At 42.0% G+C, this 17,617-nt stretch overlaps 1 protein-coding gene across 1 annotated transcript in view; it reads right to left on the minus strand.

Annotated features, from left to right (window-relative positions):
* Positions 1 to 17,617, minus strand: part of rnf123 (ring finger protein 123) — a 411,050-nt gene that overhangs the window by 39,691 nt on the left and 353,742 nt on the right. The window contains exon 37 of the mRNA XM_079509716.1: positions 14,764 to 14,858. Within this exon, the coding sequence (XP_079365842.1) occupies positions 14,764 to 14,858 (95 nt within the window). The remainder of the gene's footprint in view (positions 1 to 14,763; positions 14,859 to 17,617) is intronic.

The raw sequence follows: 17,617 nt of genomic DNA on the forward strand, positions 1-17,617 counted from the left end.
CTTGAGCCACAGTCGCCCTAATATAATCAACCGTAATATAATCAACCTCACAAATACAGAATTAAACATGGATATGAAACATAAAAACACTGGGTCTCATTCACAAAGCTGTTCACAAAATGCCCTACAAAATGTTAGTGTACAGTAGATTGTAGTGTGGATTTTCTAAGTAAAGGCCAACATTCAATTCACGAAAGAGAAAGCAAGAGAAAGTAGACTCTTATAATAATAATAATAATAATATGTCGTGATTTGTGCAGATCGCAGGTGTATCAAAATGATGAATCCCTCCTATACGTAAATCAAAAGTGCATTCATGAATGTCACGTTTTCATTGTTCCACGCTTCGTGAAGCAAACACCCATGGTGGGAACTCTGTAGAAGTGTAAGTTCAATGGCGTCACTCGTCAAAAAGAACAGATCGGCAGGCTGCAATGCTTCACACCGCAACGCCTCGACAGCTTGCAGACCAGTGCATTATGGCAAGGAGTTATTGAATAAAGATTTGCACAGCATGTATAAATGAGAATGTTTTAACCCATTTTGACCTGAGATCAGATTCTAAAAAATGTCTTCTACATCCTGACAGTTTTCTGAAAAAGCTATGTTTCTATGTCAGTCGTTCTTCGATTAAAAAAAAAATAGCAGACCTACAAGCTCGTAGCGCGCCACTCGGTGGCGCGCTATGAGCTTGTAGATCTGCTATTTTTCAATAGCTAAAGCATAACATAATGCTAACACCAAAAGGGGTTCCCGCCCAAAATGGGTTAAGAGTTTGAGAAATTAGGTAAACAACATGTTGACATGACACCTTGTAAATGTGGACTGATTTCTATTGTGTTGGCAGTCGGTGTTTCTGCCATTCATCAAATCACTCTGAAAGTGATCTCATAGTATATTGTTTTCCATTGTTGTCATAATTAGATAGCTGTGGCGTGGGCTCTTCCATCCACTTACTTGACGTTAAAATGCTTTTTAAAACAATATATTTATAGCCATTATTATAGTTATCATTCCATGACAGATTATTTTTTAATTAGGGACCGGTCGAAATTTAAATAGGGGTACCCCTGGAGGAAATTGATGTGTCCTGATATAAAATATCATCACCCTCCCTGTGAATGAAAATAAAAATCCAGTCCCCTCCCCAGGTGATTAAACAAAAAGGAATCACCCTCCCCTATTGATTAATATCACATTTACCTGAGTATTATTTATTCCTAACTTTAATCTGCTAGCGTTTTTAATATGTGAGAAAATTAATTGACCGCAAAAATCGCGAAAAAAGAACTGTCCGCTGTGAGATTTGAACTCACAGCCAACGCAGACAATGGTCTCGTAGTCTAATGCCTAACACAGCAAGCTATGGAAGCTATTGAAAAGTGGGGGTTGTAGTGTGTACTTACACACTTGGATAGGCCAAGCACAATGATTGACACGGGGAACAATGAAAACTGGTCCTGTTGGGAAGAACCAAGTGAAAGCAACAGAGGGGTATCGTTGACCAAAGTTGTACTTTAATTCAGAAAAGCTGTAGTATTAGATATATATATAAAACCCGGACTATTTTATTATCAATATTGGATCACCCTCCCTTGGACTCGAAATAAAATTAGCTCACCCTCCCTCTGACTAAAATTAAAAAGACATTTCCCTCCCCTATTTTCCTCCATGGCCCCCTTTTCTAAATTTCGACTGGTCCCTTAGTATTATGTTTCTTTACAGCGAGAATATTTTAGAATGTAGAAAAGAACCAAGTAAGCTTTGAAGTGGATTTGGGGTCCATGCAGTAAAAGTTTAAAATCTAAAGCAACTGCAAGTAATATCAGTGTGGATAACGACGGAGATACATCAGCTATACAAAAGAGGTGGATGATAACTTGAATTCACAATTTGCACCAGAAAAAAAGAAAAACAAATATGGTTGACACAACCTCTAGAGCATCCAATATACAGTATGGTTAAAATCACATACAGTTGGAGGCCATCGATATTGTCCTTTTCTTTTTGCTGAGGTTTGCGTGATCTGCGCAAAAGGACAGTTAACCCATTTTGGGCGGGAACCCCTTTTGGTGTTTTAAACATTATGTTATAATTTAGCTATTGAAAAATAGCAGATCTACAAGCTCGTAGCGCGCCACCGAGTGGCGCGCTACGAGCTTGTAGGTCTGCTATTTTTTTTAAATCGTGAAAATATTTATTTCAGAAAACTGGAGGATTTAGAAGGATTTTTTTAAATTTTGAGGTCAGGCCTAAATGGGTCAAATGATAAGGGACAATATCGGTGGCACCCAACTGTACCAAAGGATATCCAGCCTAATCAGGTCTGTTGTCTTCTCCAAATGCTTTATAGTGAATAGAGTCCTACCAAAGGCACTATAGGCACTATTATCTTCTCTATTATCTTACTATATCTTCTGCCCCCCAAGGTCAATGTGAGATCCCTGCGGTCCTCTGACAAAGGCCTCCTAATAGTTCCTGGGACTAAGCGAAAGACAAAGGGTGACCGTGCTTTTGCAGTAGTTGCACCTACATTATGGAACGCCCTACCTTGCACTTTAAAAAACGCTGAGTCTGTCAATATTTTTAAGAGTTTGTTGAAAACGTTTTTATTTCGTAAAAATGTTCCTGATTTTATTTGACCTTCTTGATTAAGTGTTCTTATTGTTTGTTGTTGTACACTGTCCTGTTGTAATTTTGATTGATTTTATTGTGTTCATTGTACAGCACTTTGTAACCTTGTTAAGAAAGGTGCTTTATAAATAAAATGTACTTACTTACGATTACATTTTGAGTATAAAATTACATTATGCAGATCACCAGGTTTTAATGTCAAAGTTGGAGAGTTCCTTATACAGTATAACTGCTGAAGACAGTATGCCTTATCATGGCTGACAATTAGATGGATTCAAAAGCCAAATGGGCAAAAACATACTTCTTTATAGTGGCAGTACAGCGAGCGTAATACGAGTATGTTTGCAATGACCTTAAATAAAATGGTTAGAAAGTAGAATATATTCAATTAAAAGTTAAACTTTTTATGACCAAGACAGCATGAGCATGTTGACATGGCTACCATGAGCATGTTGACATGGCTACCATGAGCATGTTGACATGGCTACCATGAGCATGTTGACATAGTTACCATGAGCATGTTGACATAGCTACCATGAGCATGTTGACATGGCTACCATGAGCATGTTGACATAGTTACCATGAGCATGTTGACATGGCTACCATGAGCATGTTGACATGGCTACCATGAGCATGTTGACATGGCTACCATGAGCATGTTGACATGGCTACCATGAGCATGTTGACATGGCTACCATGAGCATGTTGACATGGCTACCATGAGCATGTTGACATGGCTACCATGAGCATGTTGACATGGCTACCATGAGCATGTTGACATGGCTACCATGAGCATGTTGACATGGCTACCATGAGCATGTTGACATAGCTACCACGCTGCATCCAGCAAGCATGTTGACATCGCTACCACGCTGCATCCAGCAAGCATGTTGACATAGCTACCACGCTGCATCCAGCAAGCATGTTGACATAGCTACGACGCTGCATCCAGCAAGCATGTTGACATAGCTACCACGCTGCATCCAGCAAGCATGTTGACATAGCTACCACGCTGCATCCAGCAAGCATGTTGACATAGCTACCACGCTGCCTGCCATGAGCTGCCTGCCATGAGCATGTTGACATAGCTACCACGCTGCCTGCCATGAGCTGCCTACCATGAGCATGTTGACATAGCTACCATGAGCATGTAGACATAGCTACCATGAGCATGTAGACATAGCTACCATGAGCATGTTGACATAGCTACCACGCTGCCTACCATGAGCATGTTGACATGGCTACCATGAGCATGTTGACATGGCTACCATGAGCATGTTGACATGGCTACCATGAGCATGTTGACATGGCTACCATGAGCATGTTGACATGGCTACCATGAGCATGTTGACATAGCTACCATGAGCATGTTGACATAGCTACCATGAGCATGTTGACATAGCTACCATGAGCATGTTGACATAGCTACCATGAGCATGTTGACATAGCTACCATGAGCATGTTGACATGGCTACCATGAGCATGTTGACATAGCTACCATGAGCATGTTGACATAACTACCATGAGCATGTTGACATAGCTACCATGAGCATGTTGACATAGCTACCATGAGCATGTTGACATAGCTACCATGAGCATGTTGACATAGCTACCACGCTGCCTGCCATTTCTATGTTGGCTGTGATTGTCTTTGTTTTACTGTCTTGTTGTTTTGTGCTTATCTTGTGGTGTTATAATGTATTATACTGAGTACACAATGGAAATAAGCCCTTGGGCTTTATTGTGCTTTCATTCTGTTATATTTTAATTATCAAACAGATGTATTAATTCATCATTCTCTTTATCTCTCCATCTGTGCCTCTCTCTCCCCGCATCTCCCTGTCCCCTGTATTTAGTTTGAGTTTGAAGGACTGGCACTGTGGGCTCTGGTCTCCTAGACATCACAAGCTGTTGTGTTGGACCGAGCCAGCAAAACAGAGAGAGTGTGTGTGTATGTATGTATGTATGTATGTATGTGTGCGTGCGTGCGTGCGTGCGTGCGTGCGTGCGTGCGTGCGTGCGTGCGTGTGCGTGCGCGCGCGAGAGAGAGATGGAGTTTGTGTGTTTGTCTGTATGTGTTTGAGTATGTTTGTGCGAAGGTATTCATCTGTGTGCGAGTAAGAGACATTGGATATGTGTGTGTGGCCTGAGCCAGTGAACACCAGTGATATGTGTGTGTGGCCTGAGCCAGGGAACACCAGTGTGTGTGTGGCCTGAGCCAGGGAACAACAGTGTGTGTGTGTGGCCTGAGCCAGTGAACACCAGTAGCTCCAACTCAGCCTCCACAAGTCACCATCCAGCAGAGGCAACAGTGCCCACTGTAACACAGTTCAAATACCTTGGAAGCGTCCATAATTAATCCAATGATTTAATCTTCTCCTACAGCATAGCCGTATTTGGCTGGACCGCATCAGTGGGCCAGCCCTATGAACGTCTCTGGAGTTATAGAGTCTGATCTGATAGAGACTGATCAGAAAGCCGATCACAGAGTGGTGCAGATGGTCTAGCACGTTGGAGGTGAGCTTTGGAGTCAACGCTGAGAGGAGAGAAGGACACTCCATCACCGCAGCCACAATCTGTTCACACTGCTGCAGTGGACACAGCCAGGCAAAGTGCTACCGGGGTATCAATGCCACCAGATTTATGAACAGATTCCACCTGGCTACCATGAGACAAATAAGCACCGAGCACCACCTGTCACCAGGCTGCTGTTACAACATATTCTGCCACACGGGATTACTTTTCTGTGTTTTGTTAGACCATGCAGGGGTTCTCAACTTTTTTGGCTCATCCTCGCAACAGCGTATACGTGGATGTAGCTGAAGTAGCTAAATGTAGCCAAAACACCCCGAGGCGATCGACAACAACGGGAGGTTTGATTAATTCTAACGCGACTAGCGACGGGATCGTGATGGGCCGTCAAAAACATAATCTTTGGTTAGAATTGGACGGATTGAGTTCAGGGGAACAAGAGTTGAGTTGTTCCCCTGTAAACAAGTGTAATGCTTAATTGGGTTGTCCACTCACAGTTAACAGCCTTTGTATTGAGTTTGTGCTTGAAATGTACTGTAATTCTGCAAACTGTTAATACATATTTCAATCAATCAATTCACAGTTTAAGATTTTCGGTCTCATCCACTAAAATGGGGGGGGGGGGGGGGGGGGGGCAACAGGTGCTCCCAACATTGGCTTTCAAAGTTTGCAGGATTGGCCCGTTTTGAACAAAAAGCCTCAAATCATGAACGGAGCGTGCAATTTACGTGAAATCTTTCAGGGACTTTCCTACTAGGCTGAGGAATATATCTCACCCCTTTCACATTGGCCTGTTATGGCGCCACCAACAGGTGCATTTTTGCAAAACACATTTTTTGGAACAAAATGACTCAAATCATCCAATTGCCATCCAATGCGTAAGAAGAAATGTCACCCTTTTCACATTGGCCTATTATAGCGCCACCAGGAGGCCACAACCTGACCTGCCCTGGTGGAGACCTGTGCCCCGAGGGGCACTTTTTCTAGAGTAATTATGTTTCTGTTAAAAACATACAATCTGCTTACATTGGGTATGGGGGAAGATGAGATGACATCTTTCTTGTTGACCCGTTATATTTTTATGTTGCCAACACACACTGGCGATGGCTGACATATAGATACATATGTATGTACATGCATAATGTACATAACAGCATATTGTACAGTAGTTTTAACACTACCTTTTAATAGCCACCCGACATGACCGCTCACCGCTCACCGCTCCAAGAGATGGGTCAAATGCGGAGAACTAATTTCACTGCGGTAACGTGTGTGACAAATCGTACGACTTTGACTTTGATTAATGGATTAATCAAATTTTACTTAATCCATTTTACACATATGCATTATTTACTATAAAGACTGTTCTTTTAAATTAGACATACTGCACTGCCTTTGTAGGATGTCAAGCAATGCTCCAACTTGTAGTACACGTGTTTGTATATTAGCTGTGGCATGTCAAGTGTTTGTATATTAGCTGTGGCATGTCAAGTGTTTGTACATTAGCTGTGGCATGTCAAGTGTTTGTATATTAGCTGTGGCGTGTCAAGTGTTTGTATATTAGCTGTGGCATGTCAAGTGTTTGTATATTAGCTGTGGCATGTCAAGTGTTTGTATATTAGCTGTGGCATGTCAAGTGTTTGTATATTAGCTGTGGCGTGTCAAGTGTTTGTATATTAGCTGTGGCGTGTCAAGTGTTTGTATATTAGCTGTGGCGTGTCAAGTGTTTGTATATTAGCTGTGGCGTGTCAAGTGTTTGTATATTAGCTGTGGCGTGTCAAGTGTTTGTATATTAGCTGTGGCATGTCAAGTGTTTGTACATTAGCTGTGGCATGTCAAGTGTTTGTATATTAGCTGTGGCATGTCAAGTGTTTGTATATTAGCTGTGGCATGTCAAGTGTTTGTATATTAGCTGTGGCGTGTCAAGTGTTTGTATATTAGCTGTGGCATGTCAAGTGTTTGTATATTAGCTGTGGCAAAACCATTGAAGGTATACAGGGATTCCGATCATTTGATTGAGTATCTGCCGATGCCTATATCTACCGATATTTATATTTTTATAGAACACGTTTATGCCATATCACAATAGTACAATATCCAAAATCACAGACAATATCCAGTCTAATATCATAATTATGGATATAATATTGATCCGATTCTGATCATTTGAAAATGACGTGATCGGCCCCGATATCCGATCACGTGTACGGTATTGGTAGATTTGTAGATTTGATTTGCAAGTTGAATAGAATCGATGGTATGTGTAGCATTGAATTGCAAAGCATAAGGCAGAATCATACTGTACATCACAATTAGTAATAATAATACTACTACTAATACTACAATGCCTCTTAACCCATTTTTAGCGGGAACCCCTTTTGGTGTTAGCATTATGTTATGCTTTAGCTATTGAAAAATAGCAGATCTACAAGCTCATAGCGCGCCACCGAGTGGCGCGCTATGAGCTTGTAGGTCTGCTATTTTTGAAAAATCGAAGAACGACTGACATAGAAACATAGCTTTTTCAGAAAACTTTCAGGATGTAGAAGACATTTTTAGAATCTGATCTCAGGTCAAACTGGGTTAACCTCATTAGCTGTGTATACAGACTGATGGAGGCCAGATAATTGAAAAGGTAATACAATAATGATCATACTAATTACGTTGTAATGTTATGGAGATAGGTCTAATGCAGTCTGCATGACTCGCCAGCTTTGTGACACAAAGCCAATAAGGCATTATGTGCACTCGGTATCATTTCCAGTGTCAAATTCATTCATGTACCTATAAAATGTTGCACATATGCAGGTGGCACAAATCTAATCTCTAGCCTCTATCCTAGGAACCACAGGCTGAGTGGAGCCGACGGCATCATTTCACTCCAGCTTTGCTGCTGCGGGGTCTGTAATCACTTTATCTGGGCTGAACATGTAGACTGAGCAGCAGACACGCACAGACAGACACGCACAGACATCCACTGACTCACGATGGGCCTCATTTCTTTATGATTGTGTTTATCCCATTTTGACCTGAGATCGTATGCGCATCGTATACACCCCCCCCCCCCCCCCCCCTTCCTTCACAGGGACTTCACATGGACATGACACAAATGGACATTATTAGTATTGTAGTCTAACTTAATTATTTATTATAGTCTTGCTTTTTAGGGATGGAAGTGTTTTAAATGGTAGGATTTTTTTTTAGCTTTTGTCCTCTTGTCCTGTTTTACTGCTCACTTCTGTGGGGCTGACCTACGTACATTTCACTGCATTTTAAAGATACGTTTTTAAATATGTATGTGACAAATAAAGATTGATTGATTGATTGAGATCAGTTTCTAAAAATGTCTTCTACATCCTGACAGTTTTCTGAAAAAGCTATGTTTCTATGTCAGTGGTTCTTCGATTTTTCAAAAAATAGCAGACCTACAAGCTCATAGCGCGCCACTCGGTGGCGCGCTACGAGCTTGTAGATCTGCTATTTTTTCAATAGCTAAAGCATAACATAATGCTAACACCAAAAGGGGTTCCCGCCCAGACTGGGTTAAGCTACTGCTGCTTGCCTGTCAGTCACATAGAAAGAATGGGAGAAAAGGTAGTGCACAGAAACAAGACGAGTAACAGCGTGGCCTCTCTGTCCAATCTTTAACAATCCATAGTAAGGTACAGTATGATAAGGTACAGTATGAAAGACAATAAAGTGGAGTAATCCGTAGCCGTATAGCCATCGCTTTCCGTGCCTTCTTTCCAATCACGAGGCGATATGGAGGGAAATTGCAGCTGGCCGTAGAGAGTGTGCAATTACCTTCCTCAAAGAGCAGGAGAGTGCTGTGCCCATTCCACTGAGCCATTAGTGGTTTTAGTGGAAATGGAACCACCAAAGAACTCACTTCACTCCTTCTCAATTTGGCCTCCTTATCCCAGCACAATACCGCCTTCTATTCATACATAGTGCCCTGCAACCGACGATATTATACAAAATGCATCCCAGCCATCTCCATGTTTTACCGTACCTACTCGCCAATACAAAGGCGGTTTGTGGTAATTAGAAAGCCTACTTTGCTTAGTGGATGCACTCTGGGCCCCCTACCACAAGTACACTCTGGGCCCCCTACCACAAGTACACTCTGAGCCCCCTACCACAAGTACACTCTGGGCCCCCTACCACAAGTACACTCTGGGCCCCCTACCACAAGTACACTCTGGGCCCCCTACCACAAGTACACTCTGGGCCCCCTAGTTACCACAAGTACACTCTGAGCCCCCTACCACAAGTACACTCTGAGCCCCCTAGTTACCACAAGTACACTCTGAGCCCCCTACCACAAGTACACTCTGAGCCCCCTAGTTACCACAAGTACACTCTGAGCCCCCTAGTTACCACAAGTACACTCTGAGCCCCCTAGTTACCACAAGTACACTCTGAGCCCCCTAGTTACCACAAGTACACTCTGAGCCCCCTAGTTACCACAAGTACACTCTGAGCCCCCTAGTTACCACAAGTACACTCTGAGCCCCCTAGTTACCACAAGTACACTCTGAGCCCCCTAGTTACCACAAGTACACTCTGAGCCCCCTAGTTACCACAAGTACACTCTGAGCCCCCTAGTTACCACAAGTAGAACATGCACTTTTTGGCCAGAAAGGGATTGTTTTTCCACCTAACCTTTAGTTACTCCACTGCGCCCTCTGCCTTTAGTTACTCCACTGCGCCCTCTGGAGTAACCTTTAGTTACTCCACTGCGCCCTCTGCCGATAACCTTTAGTTACTCCACTGCGCCCTCTGCCGATATTGCCAAGAGAAAAATCTCATAGACAAGATTTTCCTCAGAGGGGCTCAGAGTGCGTCCACTAAGGAAAGTGGGCTTTCTAATTACACAAACCACCTTTGTATTGGTGAGTAGGTTAAACATCTTTTATATTTACGCTACAGACGAGGCTGGTCTGTACGGAGCCCCTGAATGGCCATGCATTCAAAATATATTTTATCTTGTACGTACAAGATAATATCTTGTACGAGATAATTATTATAATACAAGATAAAATATATTTTGAATGCATGGCCATTCAGGGGCTCCGTAGGGTCTGCATTTATGCGAGCGTAGGAAGAGAACAGTTCCATAGCTCTAATTAAGCTATGGACCAGAGCTACCTTCTGGCACAGAGAACAGTTCCATAGCTCTAATGAAGCTATGGAGCAGAGCTACCTTCTGGCACAAGTCAGAGAACAGTTCCATAGCTCTAATGAAGCTATGGACCAGAGCTACCTTCTGGCACAGAGAACAGTTCCATAGCTCTAATGAAGCTATGGACCAGAGCTACCTTCTGGCACAGGAAGAGAACAGTTCCATAGCTCTAATGAAGCTATGGACCAGAGCTACCTTCTGGCACAGGAAGAGAACAGTTCCATAGCTCTAATGAAGCTATGGACCAGAGCTACCTTCTGGCACAGAGAACAGTTCCATAGCTCTAATGAAGCTATGGACCAGAGCTACCTTCTGGCACAGAGAACAGTTCCATAGCTCTAATGAAGCTATGGACCAGAGCTACCTTCTGGCACAAGAGAACAGTTCCATAGCTCTAATGAAGCTATGGACCAGAGCTACCTTCTGGCACAAGAAGAGAACAGTTCCATAGCTCTAATGAAGCTATGGACCAGAGCTACCTTCTGGCACAGGAAGAGAACAGTTCCATAGCTCTAATGAAGCTTTGGACCAGAGCTACCTTCTGGCACAAGTCAGAGAACAGTTCCATAGCTCTAATGAAGCTATGGACCAGAGCTACCTTCTGGCACAGAGAACAGTTCCATAGCTCTAATGAAGCTATGGACCAGAGCTACCTTCTGGCACAGGAAGAGAACAGTTCCATAGCTCTAATGAAGCTATGGACCAGAGTCTGCACAGGTGCCAGTAGGTCAGAAATGAATGTTCTCTCTACAATGTCGTAGGCGTACTGGTGAAGCATGACACAGCAAAATTGGATAAGGCACGACCCCCCCCTCTAAAGAAAAGAAAGAAAAACAAGATAATTCATAAATAAAACATATCTATAATGACTCACAGCTCTACTGTGGCTTTATTCCTAACCCAACTTCCTTCCTTCCCCTTGCTCTCCATTGTAAACCATTTGTCTGACTAAATTGCTTCTGTGGTTGAGTATGGGGGGAGGGGGGGGGGGTCAAACGGATCGGGTTGCCAACTTGCCACTGCAGACTGCAGAGAAAAGAATGGAGGAGGAGGGGGGGGGGGGGGGTGAAGAAGGGGTAGTAGTGAGGAAGGGGTGGGAGGAAATGCACTGCGGCATCCAGGTTTACCCTCAAGGCCAACGTTGTCATTGTGTCCGAGTTGCCAACTTCAATATCTCCACTCACACGATAAGCCTATCTCACAGAATTTCCCCGCCCCCCTTAATACGCCCCCTTTCGGGGTTAGTGGTGATAGCGTGACGTCACTCCATAGACGCTTAATGTTAACAGAGGTAATTTAAGAAGTCTACAACTTTTGTTTTCTCAAGGTAAGGTTTGTTCTATCTGTTCGAGCTGATTTACCATATTGTTTGCTTCATAATAATATTGGTCTGTCACATTTTTACATTAGAAAATGTACTTAGATTCTCCAGAGAAAAAAACGTGTAAATGCTCATGTTAAAGTCACCACTATTTACCGGAAGTGGGCGTGAAAAACGGGCTGTGAGATAGGCCTATTATCTCCACTCACACAATTATCTCCACTCGCACAATATCTCCACTCGCACAATATCTCCACTCGCACAATATCTCCACTCGCACAATATCTCCACTCGCACAATATCTCCACTCGCACAATATCTCCACTCACACAATATCTCCACTCACACAATATCTCCACTCACACAATATCTCCACTCACACAATATCTCCACTCTCACAATATCTCCACTCTCACAATATCTCCACTCTCACAATATCTCCACTCTCACAATATCTCCACTCACACAATATCTCCACTCTCACAATATCTCCACTCACACAATATCTCCACTCACACAATATCTCCACTCACACAATATCTCCACTCACACAATATCTCCACTCACACAATTAAGGCTCAAGTTCAAGTTTGGGGGTTTCTGACTTTTTTCTCCCTGCTTCCATACGGTACCACCCACGGTTCCCCAGCGACAGAATTTCTTCAGCCCTTTTCTGACAAATGGGGTACTGACCCACACAGTACCACACGGTGCCACACAGTACACATAGCAAAATGAGGAACTTTACTGTATCTGACTGTTCAATAAAAAGAAGAAGAAAAAAAAAAAATCAGTATAATTCATAGAAATGTATTAGTGGACCAAATTCGCTCTTCGCTAAGTCCCACCCAAGCCCGTTCTTGGCCAATACCACGTTAGCGACGGTTACTATGTTAGGATCCTGGTCACGCTTTCAATGCTGGTCAAAATGTTTCAGCAGTGTCAATAAATATATTTGCTGTACAGCATGTGTGGACCTCAGAAAGATGGTTTGTTTTCTTACCTTGTTATGAGCAAACTAGTCCATTCCATGAATCAGTTTATGACATCAGGAAAACTCGTTTTATTTTCGTCTTTTGATAGATTTATAAAGTAACTATTTTGGTGTGAAGCGGTTCTGGTTTTCCCAACTCTCGTTTGTAAACAAGTCGCCATGCTGTTTGAGATGCACCCAGCTGCAGTCCCAGACATTTCTCCTAAAGTGTCTCCCTCAAACACGTCCAAAATTGTGTATGGTGTTTGCGACAAGTGGACGAGATCAAATACATTTGTTTAATGTTTACATCCAACGGCCTGAGACCGAGGCTACTTCAGAAGTAGCCTGGCTAATAAGCCAGACTAATATCACACAACACTGTCGCGGTATATCAGTCTGGGCTGGCTCCACTTGGATTTCATTTCCCGGGGAACATTTTCTCTTTGACGCAATTGGTCAGAGCTACTGTCAGTCAAAGGTCTCAAGCATTGAACGTCACTGTACCAAAGCCCGCCTATATTGCATACCGTGTCCCGATTGGTCCGACCTGTTCTCTGCTGTAGGAAAGAGCCGTGCTACTGAGCCTCGCCAGACCGTAATCCGCTGGTAGGCAACTTTTTTTTGCCAACGGCTGATTCGGTCTGGTTTATTAACCAGGCTACTTCAGAAGTGGGTGTACAGATTTGGACCAATCAGATCGTTTTGTAGGCAAACCGGAACTTCTTACCACACAAACTTGTCAGGGTTGCCAGGTCTGCTTATTTCCCGCTACTTTTGGCTTAAGGCTAATAATTAGTGTATGTAATACATTACCAAAACATGAATTATCATAGACATATGCCTACATAGTATTTATAATGATAAATGCATACAATCTTTTTATTATGATTATATATGGTCATATTATTGTGTTTGTTTTGGCTTGTTTTTCTTGATTTGGCTTTAAGAGTTGGCTTGTTTTTGGAGGTGGGTTGGCTTATTTCTCTCACACAATGTGGCAACACTGAAGTCAAAACAAAAACAAGACAACCTTGACATTTTTTATTAAAAATATAACCGCATGAGTTTTCCTGATGTCATAAACGGTCAGAATCAGCTTAGTGTTCTAAAAGAGTGACTTTGAGAGCTGTTTCCCCGTTACAATGGAAGTCAATGAGAGCCTATTTTTATTTCTAATATGTACTATTAAACTGCACAACGGAGCGAAATAATTCATGGAATGGACTAGTTTGCTCACAACAAGGTAAGAAAACAAACCCTCTTTCTGAGGTCCACACATGCTGTACAGCAAATATATTTATTGACACTGCTTAAACATTTTGACCAGCATTGAAAGCGTGACCAGGATCCTAACATAGTAACCGTCGCTAACGTGGCATTGGCCAAGAACGGGCTTGGGTGGGACTTAGCGAAGAGCGAATTGTGAAGTGGTTACGGTGTTGTAACCACTCCTTTAGAGCAGGGATGTCAAACTCAAATACACAGTGGGCCAAAATAAAGAAATTGGTACGAGTCGAGGGCCGGACTGTGTTTCAACACACGGGCACCGCGGTCATGAGGACGTCCCAGGCAAACAGCAAAAAAGTAAATGCATTTAAAACTGAAAATGGATTATTATTAATCTCAGTTTCCTGTTCTATGATCCTCACCAAGCACTGCTTTCATAGTATGTGATATGTGCCAATGCACTCGCAGTGCATTGTGGGACTTGTAGTATTATGGTGGTCCGTGCAATATACCAGAGGGCCAGTTCTACTACTAATTAAATATCATCCCGCGGGCAAAAGATAATTCATTCACAGGCCTGATTTGGCCCCCGGGCCTTGAGTTTGACATGCTTTAGAGGTTCTGTGGTATACTGTACTACAGTGTGACATTACCTCCGGCACACAAGAACCCTTTCACCCTGAAAAAGGATGCCTTCCAGACATCACACAAACCAAACCAAAGTATCAGGTCGTTGACGCAGCATTTTTTCCAATGGGCTTCATTGACTGTGATGATCATTGCTTACTCAGCGCACAAAGGAAAACCAGGTCACGTTTCAGTTTCTAGTGGAGATAATATCGCAATATCATCAAATCAGGCAGTAACGTTAGAATAGTATGTACTTACAGCGGTGCTGGCGGCAGCCTGCTTGGACTCCTCTGTGAGGAACGACAACATCCGCTCCACTTTCCGCTGCTCCTCCTCACTGATGTAGTCTGTATCTGTTGGCGAGAATATAATGCATTTGTAAACAGTTTGTATTTTGGTTAGGACTAGAAAGAGTAGAGAGTTTAGATAGGTTGATAATTTGTAACCCTTCTTTTTCTGTTGATTAGTTAGAGGGTTCTGTTTCCATTAGGATAGGTATAGTCTGTTTTGTTGTTTTCTCTGAGTTGCCCCATACAGCCTTTTTTGTTTTCATTATATAAAGTAAATAATCTTTAAGTTGATCTTGTAACCGGGCTCAGCTCGGGAGGGCTCAGCCCTAAACTTTAAGTTGGTTGGAAACCCAGAAACTACCGTTATTAGTCGCTTACAGGTTGTCTAGAGTCTAGACAACGAGCTTGTAGGTCTGCTATTTTTGAAAAATCGTGAAAAAAAAATAAAAATAAAATCGTATTTTTTTTTTTTTTTTGAAAATAATTTGGGGACCCCCTAAAATAATTTGGCGACCCCCCGAGGGGTCGCGACCCACGGGTTGAGAACCCCTGGTCTAGACAGGAGGTTGTTGATATATATATATGGCCGTATTCTATATATATATATTCATGCTATACTATTGTATTAATTGTATATATATACCCTCTGTCTATTGTATAAAGCCTTATTGAAATGGTGTGAATAAACATGAATTCACTTGCCAGCCCTGTTGCATCCTTTAAGTACCCCTAGACACATAAAGGAATCGTAACAGACATTATGAACATACGACTACAAGTCAGTCACATACACACCAGTGGTTCTCAAACCTTTTTCATGTCAAGGACCCCCAAAATTATACTCATTAGCCATTTGAAAATATATGCCAAGGACCCCCCATAAGTGATTCTGAACCATTTTCATTTCAAAAGGCCCCGTTTGACCTGAATTAGGCTATGATCCCCTATTTAACCCATTTTGACCCGAGATCAGATTCTAAAAATGTCTTCTACATCCTGACAGTTTTCTGAAAAAGCTATGTTTCTATGTCAGTCGTTCTTCGATTTTTCAAAAATAGCAGACCTACAAGCTCGTAGCGCGCCACTCGGTGGCGCACTATGAGCTTGTAGATCTTCTATTTTTCAATAGCTAAAGCATAACATAATACTAACACCAAAAGGGGTTCCCGCCCCAAAATGGGTTAATGGCATTTCTATCTCTGGGACCCTAATGTATATTGTAAAATCAAATTAAAGTTAATGTAACTCAGAGTGTACAAATGGAACACTCTCTGAGTTACAGACCCATAAGGGTCCATTTGGTTCCTAACTATCATTTAGCCGAGGACCCCCTGGAACTCCCTCAAGGACCCCCTAGGGGTCCCCGGCCCCCACTTTGGGAATCACTGACATACGCACCTTCAACCTGACGTGCCTATTTTGGGCAAGTCAGGGGTGTAGATATGTTATATATATATTCACTATTTATGCAAATAGGGACACTCTGGCAAACAGCCAAACACTGAAGGGTAAAGGAGGTATTTAATTCCTTGAGGCTTTACCTCAACACAACGAGGTACAACACAATCTCATTAAGGGCACTGAAGCAGAACACGAGCATAATGAATGGAACTGCTCAACAACAGTACAACGCCATCACAAGTAACATCTATATATAAGAGAACACCCTATAAAGAGTACTTCATTGACCAGGTTTCATCTAAAGTAACATCTATATATAAGAGAACACCCTATAAAGAGTACTTCATTGACCAGTAACATCTATATATAAGAGAACACCCTATAAAGAGTACTTCATTGACCAGTAACATCTATATATAAGAGAACACCCTATAAAGAGTACTTCATTGACCAGTAACATCTATATATAAGAGAACACCCTATAAAGAGTACTTCATTGACCAGTAACATCTATATATAAGAGAACACCCTATAAAGAGTACTTAATTGACCAGTAACATCTATATATAAGAGAACACCCTATAAAGAGTACTTCATTGACCAGTAACATCTATATATAAGAGAACACCCTATAAAGAGTACTTCATTGACCAGGTTTCATCTATATATAAGAGAACACCCTATAAAGAGTACTTCATTGACCAGTAACATCTATATATAAGAGAACACCCTATAAAGAGTACTTCATTGACCAGTAACATGTATATATAAGAGAACACCCTATAAAGAGTACTTCATTGACCAGTAACATCTATATATAAGAGAACACCCTATAAAGAGTACTTCATTGACCAGGTAACATCTATATATAAGAGAACACCCTATAAAGAGTACTTCATTGACCAGGTTTCATCTATATATAAGAGAACACCCTATAAAGAGGACTTCATTGACCAGGTTTCATCTATATATAAGAGAACACCCTATAAAGAGTACTTCATTGACCAGGTTTCATCTATATATAAGAGAACACCCTATAAAGAGTACTTCATTGACCAGGTAAGAGAACACCCTATAAAGAGTACTTCATTGACCAGGTAAGAGAACACCCTATAAAGACTACTTCATTGACCAGGTAAGAGAACACCCTATAAAGAGTACTTCATTGACCAGGTAAGAGAACACCCTATAAAGAGTACTTCATTGACCAGGTAAGAGAACACCCTATAAAGAGTACTTCATTGACCAGGTAAGAGAACACCCTATAAAGAGTACTTCATTGACCAGGTAAGAGAACACCCTATAAAGAGTACTTCATTGACCAGGTAAGAGAACACCCTATAAAGAGTACTTCATTGACCAGGTAAGAGAACACCCTATAAAGAGTACTTCATTGACCAGGTAAGAGAACACCCTATAAA

Source organism: Electrona antarctica (assembly GCF_951216825.1).
Source record: "Electrona antarctica genome assembly, chromosome: 9".
Lineage (NCBI taxonomy): Eukaryota > Metazoa > Chordata > Actinopteri > Myctophiformes > Myctophidae > Electrona > Electrona antarctica.